Genomic DNA, 14,119 nt, shown 5'->3' with positions numbered 1-14,119 from the left:
AATTCATAGACAAGCGAAAGTGGAGCAATGCCCACGTGGAGGGCCTTTAGTCCCGGTTCTGGATTGAACCGGGACTAAAGGGGGGAGGTATTAGTACCGACACTTTAGTCCCGGTTCCGGAACCGGGACTAAAGGCCCTTACGAACCGGAACTATAGGCCCCTTTTCTACCAGTGCTCTCTCTCTCTCTCTCTCTTAGTCTCCTTGCTAATCGAAATCTTTCCCAGTCTCTCATTAATTCCTTTCCTATTTTGTGAAGGTTCCTCCTCGCTCGCCCATTAATTTCCCATAGTGTTATTTTTTTCAAGGGAATCTCATGAGGGTTATTAGGAGCCAGAATTATTTTTTCGCGGGAATCACATGGTAAGCAATGCTTAATTACTTTTCGTAATTCTGAAATCTACTTCATCCCTTCTTTTTTGTTGGGTCAATCCCATAATCCCTGGCTCCCAACAATAAGGTTGGAGTGAATTTAGGGACCCCAATGATTAAAAAAATATGGATAGAATGTCATGCTGAAAACTGTAACATGCTTGTTTTCTTTTCCAGAGAAAAACATGCTTGATTTTTCGCTTGATGGGGTCACATTCCCATAATTTTTTCATATGCCCACTTACTTAGCGTACTTTCTTACAATTTGCTCTCTCACCTATTCTCCTTGCTGATCGAAATCTTTCCCAATCTCTCGCTAATTCCTTTCCTATTTTTTGAAGGTCCCTCCTGGCTCGCCCATTAATTTCCCGGTGTGTTATTTTTTTCACGGGAATCCTAGAGTGTTATTAGGAGCTAGATTTATTATATTCTCTTGTTAGAGATTCCTTTCCTTCTTTAGTAAATTCCTCCCAGCAGTGTGGCTGGGTACATCAGTTGAATCTCTCTTTAATTTTTTCCTTCGTTTTGAGGGTCCCTCTCGCTCCCCCATGATCTGTTTAGGAGCCTCTCGTAGAATCCATTGCTTCCATAGTTATATTCCTTATTTTCTTTGTCACCTCATCTCCTACCTCTTTCTCAGTTTACAGGGCGTGCACGTACTTTTAGGTCATTAATTTGACCAACCTAATACAAGTTATATATTACAAAAAATATACCAATATAAACTTCAGATGTTCTATTTTCAAACGATATAATTGTTGCGTTATATAGTTTATATTAGGATGATAAAATTGACAGCCTAGATATACGCGTTGGACTTGTAAACTGAAACGGAGGTAGTATTAGCGGGCCTATTGGCTTGGTTCCGACAAATGAAACTGACGGGAGGAACACCAGACGGGTGAAATTAACGGACGAAAATTAGGGAGGAAAAAGAAAACTTAAACTAAAAATGAAAGGAAAAAGGGATACCGGGTCTTCTCGGGTGGAAGGGTGAGCCTTTGACCAGTAGGGTGCTTGCCTGCTTGATGCAATAGAGGGTCGCTGGCTTTTCGTAAACCAAAGGGCGGTGCAGCGGAAAAAACCAAACCATTTTCTCCTCACTTAATCGGTGGCATAGTGGGTTATTTGTGCCAACTTTAGAGGTAATTTCAGTGACGTACCATCAGAAGCAATAGCTGCTTTATTGTTAGGTAGAGATATATCAACATCCAATACATAGGATAACTCTACAGGCTCCAAGAGAGGAAATCTAATGAGACTGGGAATGCTACACATCGATCATAGTTTTTGGGCTGGTTGTTATGGATAAAATCAATGTTCAATGGCTCCCCACTCCCTTTTTCTTGGCTGCCCCTACCTATACCATTTTTACCTGAACAATAGAATTTATCCATTACTTTACCAAGTGATACATTTATTTCATTTGGCAATTACTTCATTCAAATTTCTACATTGTATAACTGTGTGTGGAATGAAACCTTGATGAATTTGTTTAGCATTTCAACACTACATGTTACATTTCAGGTTATTCCTGGTCCGCATCTTCACTTCGATACTTTGCATTGATCTAATGCCAATTTGCCATTTGAGTTTGTCAAGGATTTATTTGCTTCTAAGCGATCCATGTCATCACAGTTGCAAGTGGTTTTATTGTGCCATATTTTGTAGTCCATACGTAGTTCTTCTACACCTTTTTCATTGTGAGATGTAGCCTGTGCTAGGTATTAGATGATTGCCTTGAGCAGCATTCACCAAGTTTTCCGAGTGGATTTCCTCACCATAGCACACATGGGAGATACTAAACATGATGCGCCGACTTTGATCATGAGTAGAATGGAGTGCAAAATCTATTGCAAAATATTCTCTTCTTGTAAAATCAGTATTTAAGGTCAGGAAGACCTTGCAAAAAGTGGAATGATTTCATGGGGAGTAATCCCCTATAACACTAAGCTCCCCAATTTTAAAGAGCTCACATCAATTGAGGTCTCCAATTAGAATTGGGTCACCCGATTTTGATCGGGTCAATAATTTCTCAAAGCTCTCTCATTTAATCCTTTTATATTGTACACTATGCTCCCAAATTTTAAGGCCTCGCAATAAATTGAGGTATTCAATTAAGAATTGGGTCATCCGATTCAATTTAGAATTGGGTCATCCGATTTTGACCGGGTCAACAGATTTCTCAAGGTCTCCCATTCAATTCTTTTAATTCACTATGTTTGCTCATTTTAAAGCTCTTTCATTCAATTAAGGTATTCAATGTTGAATTTGGTTTACATTTTGACCGGGCCAACAATTTTTCAAATCAATCAACAGCAATCGGCCTATAAAAACATCAATCCCGCGCACCCTCCCACCACCTAGAAAAAGAAGCGCCACCACGTGATATTGTAGCACCAATATAGTACATGCAACCACCCACACAAAAATTTCCCCACATAAATATAGGTTGGTTAGCAGATAACTCGGAGTCACACCACGAAAGGTCCACAAAATCTCTGCATTATAAATAAAAATAAAACACACTATCATTTACCCCACCCACCAAACTAAATATTTCATCTGTTCCAAAATATAAAGGGTAATAGATTTTTGAAAAGTCAAATTTCTTTAACTTTGACCAAGTTCACCGCAAAAATATCCACGTCCACAATATTAAACAAAATAAGTATGGAAAATCATTTCATGATGAATTAAAAAGATCGATTCGATATTATGGATTTTGATTTATCTGTCTACAAATTTGATCAAATTTAAAAGATTTGACTTTTAAAAAAGTAATACACCTTATATTTTAAAACAGTGTGACTTTTTTTAAGAAACCCAACAACACCGATGACGCGGCAAAGCGCGTTCCTTCTAGTATGAGGTGACATTAGACGGAGAAAGGTCAATAAAGAAGCATGCCTTGTGCATTTTCTTCGGCCATTGTTAGGGCACGTGCATCAATTGGCCTTGTTGTAGATTGTTTATCTTGATATTCAAGAGATTAGTTTCAGTTTATTTGTTTGCCCTTCTCCGTCTGCCCACTAAAATATTTGATAATACAAGCTCCGCCGAATAAGAAGTCTGATACTTCAGCTTTAGATCTATCTTTCACTTGGGTCGGAACATACAGTAGAGTAGTATAGCTACCTTCAAAAAACATGCTATTGTAGAATTTTGTGCTGGTTTATTTTGTAAGGAATGCTTGTTTTGTACCGCTACTCATAAACGGAGGGAGTACAAAGTTGGATCATCTATTTTGGAACGGAGGAAGTAGTACCCACGAGTAATGAGCTAACATCTGTGGGCTGGCAAGCCCCAAAATATGAGAATTGGGATGCAAAGCACCGTCAGGGTTCCGAAGTCTAAAAGCCATAACTAACACCAACGACATGAACACAAGAGTGGTAAATGGTGCCATCCTCCTTCCCTTCAGCCAGTCACGAAACCAAGTTGCAGCCAGTTTTCCTTGTGCCAACATTATCTGGAAGTCATGGGCGCCAGCGAAGTGCAAGATGAACCTCTGGCTCTTGGTGCAAAACTGGTTGTGGATCGCCGACCGCCGGCAGTGCCATGGCCTCTGCGTGAAAGGAATCTGCGTGCTCTATGCCAACGCCCAGGAAAAGGTCATGGGATTGGGTGACAAATGGGAATTCAGATTTTTGCTTGGGACGACCAAATTGTACTAGCTGCTTCGCTGAAGGTTCTTAATGGCAGCCATGTATGTGATGCTCTTTGGTTTGGTGTTCTGTCAAGTTAGAGCAACTCTAGCAGACCCCGCATCCTGCCGGCCCGCAAAATGCGTTTGCAGTTCACGCAAAACCGTTTTTGCGGGCTGGCGTAGGCTGGCACAGATGCAGACCCCGTATAATAGACCTGTAAAAACGCATATTTGCGGAATATGCTTTTTTACGGGTCGGCTTCTGCGGGTTCTGATCTGGCGCAGTTTCTCCCGGCCCGCAAAACTTAAATTTACAACTTAAATTGATCTAGCATAATGCTTTTCTTTGCTTTTCCAACAACATTACATACAAAAGATATCATCAAATCTTGGCTAGAATAGCAAAACCAATGAAAACAAGAACCACAAGTATGCATTTCAGAAGATTTTCCAATTTCCATAACTGCTCCCATTAGTTGAAGCAATATCTTCTCCATGCACTCATTGTTGATCTACGGATTCTTGATCTTACTTTCTTCATTCTTCATCTTTGGTTTCAAAGAAGTAGACGTTGCTTCCCCTCTAGTTGCACATGCCGCCGCATCATTCCCTTCCATTGTACTAAGGAGTGCACCAACATCTATTTTCTTTCTATTAACAAATCAATGTATTGGCCTTCCCAAAACCAAAATGAGCATCCATCGTTCTACACAAAACATTGAGCAAGCTCGAAATGAGCTACAGCAATTGAACTAAAGAATGAGCTATGGAACGAGGTACCGCAAGTGCACGTACTCCGTCGTTTTCGCATTTGTAGAACACCCATCCGGGGTGCTTCGGCATGCCCAAAGTGAGCCGCAGCACTTGGCGCGGGCAGTCGTCGCACTCTATGAGCGGCATCGGCATGCCACAAAGATGCTGCGCAAGCGCCGAGCCCGGTGGACGGCCGGACAAGTCCATGCCCGCAAACCTTTGGCGGCGGCAGGCGGACGAACCCATGCCTGCATGCGGCGATGCACACTTGCCTGGGTTGCGGGAGAGGCTCCCCGACCACTCCATCGCCTGGGGAAGCAACCGGCGGCCGGAAAAAGGCAAATCCGACGGCCCGCGATGAAGTGCCGCAGATCTGCAAATCTGGCGGCCCACCGACGCAGGGGGAAAGGGATGGGAGGCCTCCTGCGCGTGGCGGCCTTCCGGCGTGCTCCTGCCGGTTGTTGTCGCCGGAATCTTGGATGGCGGGCGGCGGCGACGCGCGGAGGGAGAGGAGAGGTGGTTGGTGGGAGAAAGCACAGGATGAAATCCCCCCCCCCCATCAACCGCTTCCGCTTATATGCAGGGCACCGCAGCCGCGAGGGGGAAACTCGTGTTTTTCCGGGTTGGGGTCGGGATTTTGCCGCGCCTTCTTAAATTTTTTGCAGGACGGGACGGAATGCAGGGTCTGATTGGGCTGGTTTTTTTGCACCGACCTGCATTTTAGCGGTTATTTTACGGATTGGGGCAGGATGCGGGGTCTGCTAGGATCTACCACGATGGCATTTCCCTCGTCTTCAGCTCACGATACCACGCTGACATGCCTAATCCTGGAGATTGGTCTCATCACATATCCATGTAGCACAGGTTCTCAGAATTGAAACCTTAACATTTAAAAAAACATTTTAGCCTCACCTGTTACATTTTGGGTTCATTTTCTCATTCATTTTGTGACACTATTAGTTGATTTGATGCCAATTTTCCAATTGAATTTGTCAACAACACTTTTCAAATTGATCCACATTATGACAGTAGAAAACTGGCCATAAGATGTTTGCCTCGACCAGCGTAACCAAGTTTTCCAAGTTACATTGCCTCATGTGAAAAACAGGGCATGAACAGGAAACCCATGAGGATCCCAAGTACCAGAGTACAAAACAACACAGGAATATCAACACTAACACGGAAAGGATATTTCATTAGTAATAAGAGGTAACAACTGTCTGCCTCAGACAGCCAGCCATACAGAGCAGCAAACTGACTGCCTATCTTTCTTCCTCCAAAACACAAAATATCATGCAAAATATAGGTTTTCTTTCACCTATGCGTATGCCACTACCTGCTACTCTTCAGTTTATAGGACATATCTACTTTGTCTCAAGCCAAACTCTCTTAAATTCGACCAAGTATATAGAAAAAACAATCAACATCAATCTAGTACAGAAGATAGATGCTGATATTACTTTTTATATAAACTTGGTCAAAGTTAGAAGGGTTTGACTCAAGACAAAGCAGATATGCATTATATAAACTAGAAAGGACGATACTACTACTACTGTAACATCCTACGGTTGGTATACTCCACTCCACAACTGAATCGTTGAGGATTCTTCTTATCCAGCAGCTGGAGTAGGGGCAGTCTTGCTAACACTATCAATTGCATCTATGTCTGGTGCTCGTTTCGGATTTCATCTCCATTTTCACCTGGCTGTTATTATTTTTATCAGAGGCGCTTGATTTAGCCTTGTTGGAGTCGTCGTTGGACTTGCTATTTCTGAGCTTGTCAAGTGCTTGCAACAATGATGAACCAAGGATCGCTTGCAGTTTCACCTCGTCCATTGTGTTCAGATCTGTAATGTTCAGATCAAGTGTAATCTTCTCTGTAGGTGCACCACTGTCAGACTGTACATCTTGTTTGGTGATTACCCCGGCCGAATTTGAGCAGTTTTGCTTTTTGACATCTACTTCACAGGATTTTTCTGTCTGTGTGTTGGTAGCAACAGGACACGGTGCAATGCTACCATCCTCTGCCAGATCACTTTCTACAGATGCCGGTTCATTTAGGTCAATGATGAACTTGTTACCATCAGTTTCGACAGGGCTATGATTCCTTTCAATTATGGCAGCAGGGCTTTGATTCCTTTCAACTATGGAAGCAAGGCTTTGATTCCTTTCAACTATGGCAGCAGGGCTTTGATTCCTTTCAGTTATGGCAGCAGGGCTATGATTCATTTCAACCATGGAGGCAGAGCTTTGATTCCTTTCAACTATGGAAGCAGGGCTTTGATTCCTTTCAGTAATGGCATTCCCCTGGAGGTCACTTCCAGAATTACCAGTAGTGTTATTTTCTTCATGTGAAGGGCGCACTTCAACTATGGCATTCCCTTGGAGATCATTTCCAGAAGTACCAGTGGTGTTATTTACTCCAAAAGAAGGGCGCACAAGCTTTCTTCTCTTCTTTCTGTCGGTAACCTCCTTTTCTACGTTTGTATCCAGCCCAGCCGCTTTGCTGCGCCTCTTGAAGTTCAAGAAGGGAGGATCTGCGCCTTCTTCTCCTTCTAGTCCACTTGGCAGGTTTAGCTCTGGAAGAGGACAGGGCATGTCCATGTCCTGTTCACGGACCAGCTGTTTACAAACATCTTCTCTAGGACTTATACTCTTGTTGCTCCACTGTTTTGTTCTCTGAGAAAGTAAATAGAGCAATTGGTTCATTGAAGGACCCGTAACTTCTTGGGGAGGTAGTTGTGGCTTCACTGATAAGCGAGAAAACACATTCTTTTGTGGGCGCTGACTAGGAACTGCCATCTTGCTTTCAGCTCCAACATCATGATCAGTATATGGTCGATCTGAAATGTAGGCTAATGTTTCATGTCCAGAACCTGATGAGGCTGAACCATCACGATTAAAATCACGCCTCTGTTGTTCTTTTTCCAAGTCCTCAGGGCGATCATGGATTGGGATGTAGCCAGTAAAGCTTTCTTTATGTTGAATGATCGCTGATACTTTAGGAGCTTCAGGGTAAGCCGGAATACCTAGCTGAGTTGATTCTGGAGGTGTAACAGATTTTCGTCTGTTTAAATGCAGACGCTCAGATGCATACATCTCTCTGCATTGGTCACAGTTAATGTCGTAATCATCCTTCCAGTGAGCATTGTGTTGCGGACTTTCCAGAGATGAATCATGGTATGATGGGAAATATGGAGTTGAGGTCAAATAGCTTCTTTCATCACCAGTTGGAACCTGAGTTAAATACCGAGAACATGACAAGCTACTGCCTCCATATGACTGCTTTACTGACAACCTAACTCCATCAGTTGGGCCTTGTGTCATGCACCCAGAAGACAAGCTATTGTGCGGATAATCATCAGATGATGGGTACGACTGATTTGCCACAAACTGATCTTGGTGGTATTTAGCTGCCTGAGAGCAAGGAGCAGACACCTGAGTTGAAGTGCCATCTATTGCTGAAACATCTGGGAGATGTTGTTGACTATGATAAGGTAATTTTATCTGGTTGCCGTAGATGGGAGCGGTCTGGGCTCCAAAAGCTTTGGTTACCAAGGGCATTGACACATTTGGCTGTGTCTCAAAAGTAGGTGGTGCAATTAGATGCATGCTTGTAGAAGCAGAGCAGTTTGTTTCGACAGTTGAGATCTTTGGGGTACTCGAGGGTATCAAAGTGTGGGAACGATCAGCAGAAAAAGGAGGACTATTGGGAGACAAGCTCCTTTTATCTGGTCTCCTTCTGCTTGAGTGCTCCTTTTCCAGATTAGCACTTGTTGAATAATTGCAAATAGGGTGCTCTACCCTCTTTTTGTCAAATAAGCCATATAGCTGGACAACCTGCAAATGGAAAAAAACACCAAATTATATAATAACCTTGCAAACGTAAGGTTCACAAACTCAAAGTATTAAGTTTTTTCTTAGCAAACCTGCTGATAGGAAAGGTCGAAGTAGAACTTTTTTGAGATATAGTAGTTCTCTTCTATTGCAGGAAAAAACTCATCTTCAGTGAGCGGTCTGCACTTCCAAACAATATTGAAGCAAACCTAGGGGAAACAACAGCTCAAAACCAAATGAAGAGTTATTATCGCTAATCAGTAAGTGGCAGTCAGCAATACAAGGAAAGCAACAGCTCCCGGCAACTAAATCTTAGACAGTTCAACATAACATTTTACGCGATGTTCCCCATTATAAGTGGCTACTAGTAGATGAATACTGATTTTCAGCAGTACGTCAGAATACATAACCCCACCAACTCTTAAATACAGTTGTAAATGAGCCTTTAGAATCTTTATATGAACCAAAAAAATGACAATTGCAATTTACAGATCATTCAACTAATACTTTCTCGAGTTCTCTGAACCCAATGGTGTAACATAACAGAACCATATTATGATCATTAACAGTCAAGAAACATAGCACTGGCAATTGCAGTTCATAGATCATTCAATCACTACTTGTTGGGGTTCTCTAAGCCCAAGGGTTTGATAGTAGCATATTATGCTGGATTAATAATCAAGAGGCAAAGAAGGGTCATTGCATTTCACACTTCAGATATGATTCAATCACTAGCTACTAGTGTTTCCTAAGCCCAAGGGTGTACATTCCAATTTCTTCCCGAAACTTCCCAAGAAAAATCCCGAATTGGATCCAAAATTGACGGGTTAATGTGAGCTTATCCATGCGGTTAGGCACTCTTCAAATAGGAATCCATTTTCTAACTGGCTTTCGTGCTTTGGTGAGTCGTCCGAGATCTTTTCGATGACCTATGTTGTGTTGAAGGGATATATATATGATCCGATCGATTGCATAAGACCCGCGGTAGCAATAGAACGGGGAAAGTATACATAACAGAACCATAATGATTATGATTGATCAACAATCAAGAGGGTCATGGCAAGAGCGAATTACCTGTGCGGGGTACGTGCGGCCAGTGGATCGGAATGCGGTCCTGCTAATATCCATGCCTCCATCGGAGGCGGCCTCAAAGACGCCATAAAGCTTACGGAAGGTGTAGTCAAAGAGGAACAGGGGCATCCCCTGCTTGACATTGGCCACAAAGGGCCCATACTCTGGCGGTAGCCCGAAGACGCCGGTGTTGAAGCAGTGATCCCTCGTTTCACTGTTGGACATGAAGATGGCGCCAGCCATGTCGGCGGCGTCCTCCCGGAACGAACACCGGGGGCCCTGGAACCTCATCCTGCGCAGGAAAAATCAGATCAGAGGTAAATAAACCTTGAACAAAAATCATGGGTTTGGTTAGAGAAACAACAGTGGCAGATTCCACAGAGCGCACATTTGATTCCAAATGCGGCGGGAAGTGAGCTAATAGGCAGAGGAAACCCCCAAAAAGAAGGCAAAAAGGCGGAGGTTGTGGTCCATGGAAAGGACGCATCTCAGTCTGTTATTTTTTTTGTGGTATAATAAAGATAGAAAGAGCAGACGAAAAAGAAAGGGTCCAAGAACAGTGGTGGCGTAGTCTTGAAAAAGACGGCAGATTTGATATGATTCGTGGACGATGATTCTTAAGCAAAACCGCCTTTGTTGTTTTCAGGTTGCTATTCCCCCCTGCCTCCCGCCCGCCCATGAAAATACAGATCGAAATCGAAAAAAAAAAAGGCTAAGATTAGCCGGGAGTCGACCGCGCGTGGATCCAAATTTGACTGGCCGGCGGAACCGGGCGGCGAAAAACTAGCGCGGCTGCCCTATACTTGTTCTTCTAAAAAGAAAGCAAACAGAGCACGGCCGACCGGGCGGCGCCACGACTGGCGCAGCAACCCTATCTTCTTCTTCTTCGAAAAAAGAAACAAACTGGCCGGCAGGATGAACTAGTAGTACGGCAGCAGCAGGGGAAAGAACATACGTGCGTGCGCCGGCGGTTTGTGGGGCGGCGGCGCTTGGTTGTCGATTCGTGTGGTGCCTCGGCGGCGCGTCGATCTTGTTTCTTGGGAGAGCAGGCGAAGCGGTGGATTAATTGGAGTGGATTTGATGGCGATGCGATTGGGATTTATTAAGCGGAGGAGGGGATGGCAGCCGCTCTCGGATTGGAGTGGACTGGATTGGGCTGGGATTGGATACGGCTGCGATTCGGCTCGGGGTCGGGGGTATTTATCTCGTCTATCTATCTCCGCCTCCGCGGAGAGAAAGAAAGAAATCGTCTCCGGCTCGGCAATGGATGGCGGGCGGAGGCGGGGGTTTTCCTTGCCGCCGCAGCAGGGCAGAGAAAGAGCACGGGAGGGAGGGGGAGACGCTTCGCCGCGCGCGCACGCGTGTCGAGCCACCGCGAGAGGCAGGTAGGGTACGGCTGGATGGGTGGTGTGGACGTCGTGGGCCACTAGCGCTGCTCCCTCGCCTGCTTTCTCGGATGGGCCGGCCAGTGTTACACCCAAAAGGTCAACAACCTTCCCCTCCTTCCCTTGCTTGGTGGACCTTTTTTTACACACCTCCTTGCTTGGTGGACTTGATTTGCTTTGGTACCAAACAAAAGTTCCCATCTTGGGCATTCTTGACACGCGGTGCTCCGGGCGAGGGGAGGGGCGATGGACCGGAGCTGTCGCCGGCGTGTGCCTCCGTGTGCTGATCTACGGTTTGATCAGGACCGATGACTGCTACTGCGCGGACGACCGGCTAACATTGCGGCGACACGGCTGCCTAAAAACAAAGAGTATCAACTTCACGGGCAATGATTAGTCTGGTGTTTGAGGTGATCGATCGACCAGGCGACCTTGGGTTCACGAAGGAGGTAATCGAAGGTGAAATAAAGAAGTTGCGGTATGGTTACCAACCATTTATCAGGCCTTGTAGGCATGCGCGATGGGCGCGTGGACCCAATTGATAGAGCATGCATGGTGATAAGGGCAACGACTACTATAGACTGTGGGTGTGTGGGTGTATTAGGGTTTGGTTTCAAAAGTTGAGTGTACATGTACGGTGCCAAGATTGCTAACCAAACATCAATGAATTTACTTCAAAAAAAAAGCACCAAACATAGTACTGCAAAGGGTGCACATTCCTAGGTACCAGTCAATCGATTCTGCTTCTACTTAAGACGGTCGAGAGCAAGCCCTTTTTCTCACTGCCACAACACCGCGCACCTCACCTTGAACGAACATTCCTTTTCTCAATGGTTACATATGCTAGTCTCGTTTGCTTAGCAGAATCGTCTTCCTGCACTAAGTGGGCTTGAGAGGCAATAGGAACATGCATCTGTCAGTCGTGTGGCTTCAATGCCACTCTTTGTATTGACACTTGTATTAGTGACCTTGTTTCACCAAAGAGAAACGACACTACAACTGAGACGCTTCGTCCTCTAGGAATGTAAAGTACTTTGAGTACTACACTGGCAATGACTAGTTAGCTAGTTTAGTCATTTTTTCCAAAATTATGTTTGCGTATTCAATTGGCAATTAGTGATTTCCAGGCGCAAATACATTTTTAAATTAAATCGATGCATGTTCAACTACTTTTTATTATTTACAGTTGTGGGCAAATAAATAAAGAGTATACAAGTGTAGTACTAATAAAAATAAAAATCTACTATTCCTTGCTAGAGGGAACTTGGGAGCTTTCATTAAAATGACAGTTTGAGAAGGATCAATGTTTATCATAGATACACAAACGATGTTGCTCCCCTTAATATTTGTATCAAGTTAGTTCTGCTTACATCTCGTAGATGAAAAGTGTATACTAATTGATAGGACTTGTTGATGCATGAGAGGGGGTGTATAGGACCAATTGAACATGCATGGAGAGTTTCATTATGATTAATGTTGGTGCAACTTTCGATGTGAATTCCGCATCGTAAGGTTTCTAGGGATGATGCAAGAAGAACTCTGGCTGGCTACAATGAACCTATATATATTATGTATAGTTGATGCACCTATAATGCAAGCCCGTTATGAGAGGAGTTGAATTGGCAAATGAATTGGGTCTTCCGTGCATCATTATTCAATTAGAGTGTTTACAAGTTATTGAAACCCTCCAGACAGGAGGATTTTCTTCGATGGGTTGCCCCTCCATTTTATGACGATATTTTTGTCTAAAATTTATCTTTCAATACAGTGCAATTTACCTTCTGTAATAGGGATGCCAATTGTGTTGCACATTGTTTAGCGAAGCAGTATAAGTCTGGCCCCTTGTGTGGGTTGATGACCCTCCTAGTTTTATTGTTTCGTATCTCATTGATGATGTAATTATTATCTAAGGAGCACTAAAGGTAGCTATGATGCCCCCCCAGTGGTGGAGATAGGGGCGAGCAGGGCCTGCACTCACTACTGGGTCGGCCCATGATCGTGCAGCGCACACGAATTGTATTTTATAGCCCCCCCCTCCCCCCCAATGTGGACTCTTTGAGGAATCGAACTTGTGCCGTTACATTCGTGCACAAGTTGGCTAACGACTAGAGCTACTTAGCGATAGTCACTAAATGCATTGCGAATTGGTTAAGAACAACTATAGTCGCGTTATTTATTGCACAACATATTGTAGGATTTACTTAACCACTTAGATTTTTGAATTACTTTAAAACATTTTAGATAAACATGTTTTTAAAGTAAAATGCCGACAACATTTGAAAGTTCACAATTTTCAAAGAGAAGTTCATCAACATACAAAAAAAGTCGCCTATTGAGAAAAAGTTTACAAAATCGAAAAAAGATCATGTATTAAAAAATGTTCATGGATTCAAAAAAAATCATGAACTTGAAAAGTTTAACTAATTGTTTTTAAAATCCAAGATCTTTTTTGGAATACACAAACTTATTTACAAAATTTTTGAACTTTTTTCAAAATTGATGTATGTTTTTTTAAAAATTGATGAACCTTTTCAAAATCGACAAACTTTTTTTACAAATTCAATGATTTTTTTTTTCAAAATGCATGAATTTTTTTCAAAATGGATCTCCTTTTTTCAAAACTCAATTAACTTTTCTGAAATTTTTGAAATTTTCTTAAAAGGGGAAAAACTTTGTGAAATTCAAAAAGTTTGTGAAATATGAAGAATAGTTCATGGAAATGAAAAAAGATTCACAAATTTGAGTTTTTTTCCTAATGTTTCAAAATTTCACGTGTTAAAAGACAAAAATGTAACAACAAAAAGGAAAGAAGAAAGGTAAAGAAAGAAAGAAAAAAGAGAGTAAAAATTGGCCAAAGGAAACCGCGGAAAAAAGGAAAGCCGTCGTCGTTCTATTTAGCGTTATATTTGAAACAAAACAAATGGAGAAATAAAAGAAGTATCTAGCACACGATGTGAGGAGTCCCAGATGGTTATCTCAATTGGTAGTCTCGTCCCTGAGGTCTAGAGTTTGAAATATGATTTTGAATGATAAAAATAAAAAAATGGGCCTAG

The 14,119-nt window shown here is 42.9% G+C and overlaps 1 protein-coding gene across 1 annotated transcript; it reads right to left on the bottom strand.

Moving 5' to 3' along the window:
- Window positions 1–5,948: 5,948 nt before the first annotated feature.
- Window positions 5,949–11,089, bottom strand: LOC125530762. Its single transcript, XM_048695163.1, has 4 exons — window positions 10,637–11,089; window positions 9,685–9,973; window positions 8,703–8,819; window positions 5,949–8,613 (listed from the first exon to the last, which is right to left on the bottom strand). Exons 2-4 carry the CDS (start codon window positions 9,970–9,972, stop codon window positions 6,424–6,426), a joined length of 2,595 nt encoding a protein of 864 aa, XP_048551120.1. The 5' UTR covers window position 9,973; window positions 10,637–11,089; the 3' UTR covers window positions 5,949–6,423.
- Between the last annotated feature and the right edge of the window lie 3,030 nt (window positions 11,090–14,119).

Source organism: Triticum urartu, unplaced genomic scaffold, assembly GCF_003073215.2.
Source record: "Triticum urartu cultivar G1812 unplaced genomic scaffold, Tu2.1 TuUngrouped_contig_6543, whole genome shotgun sequence".
Classification (NCBI taxonomy): Eukaryota; Viridiplantae; Streptophyta; class Magnoliopsida; order Poales; family Poaceae; genus Triticum; species Triticum urartu.
Note: the sequence above shows the minus strand (reverse complement) of the source record. Positions and strands in the feature narration are given on the sequence as shown.

Bases quoted from the DNA above. Each gene is read 5' to 3' on its own strand.
- LOC125530762 (XM_048695163.1), bottom strand. From the start codon at position 9,972: ATGAGGTTCCAGGGCCCCCGGTGTTCGTTCCGGGAGGACGCCGCCGAC. The intron at 8,820-9,684 runs GTAATTCGCTCT...TGTTTCCCCTAG, and splicing joins GCCGCACGTACCCCGCACAG to GTTTGCTTCAATATTGTTTG. The intron at 8,614-8,702 runs GTTTGCTAAGAA...TTCCATTTGCAG, and splicing joins TCGACCTTTCCTATCAGCAG to GTTGTCCAGCTATATGGCTT.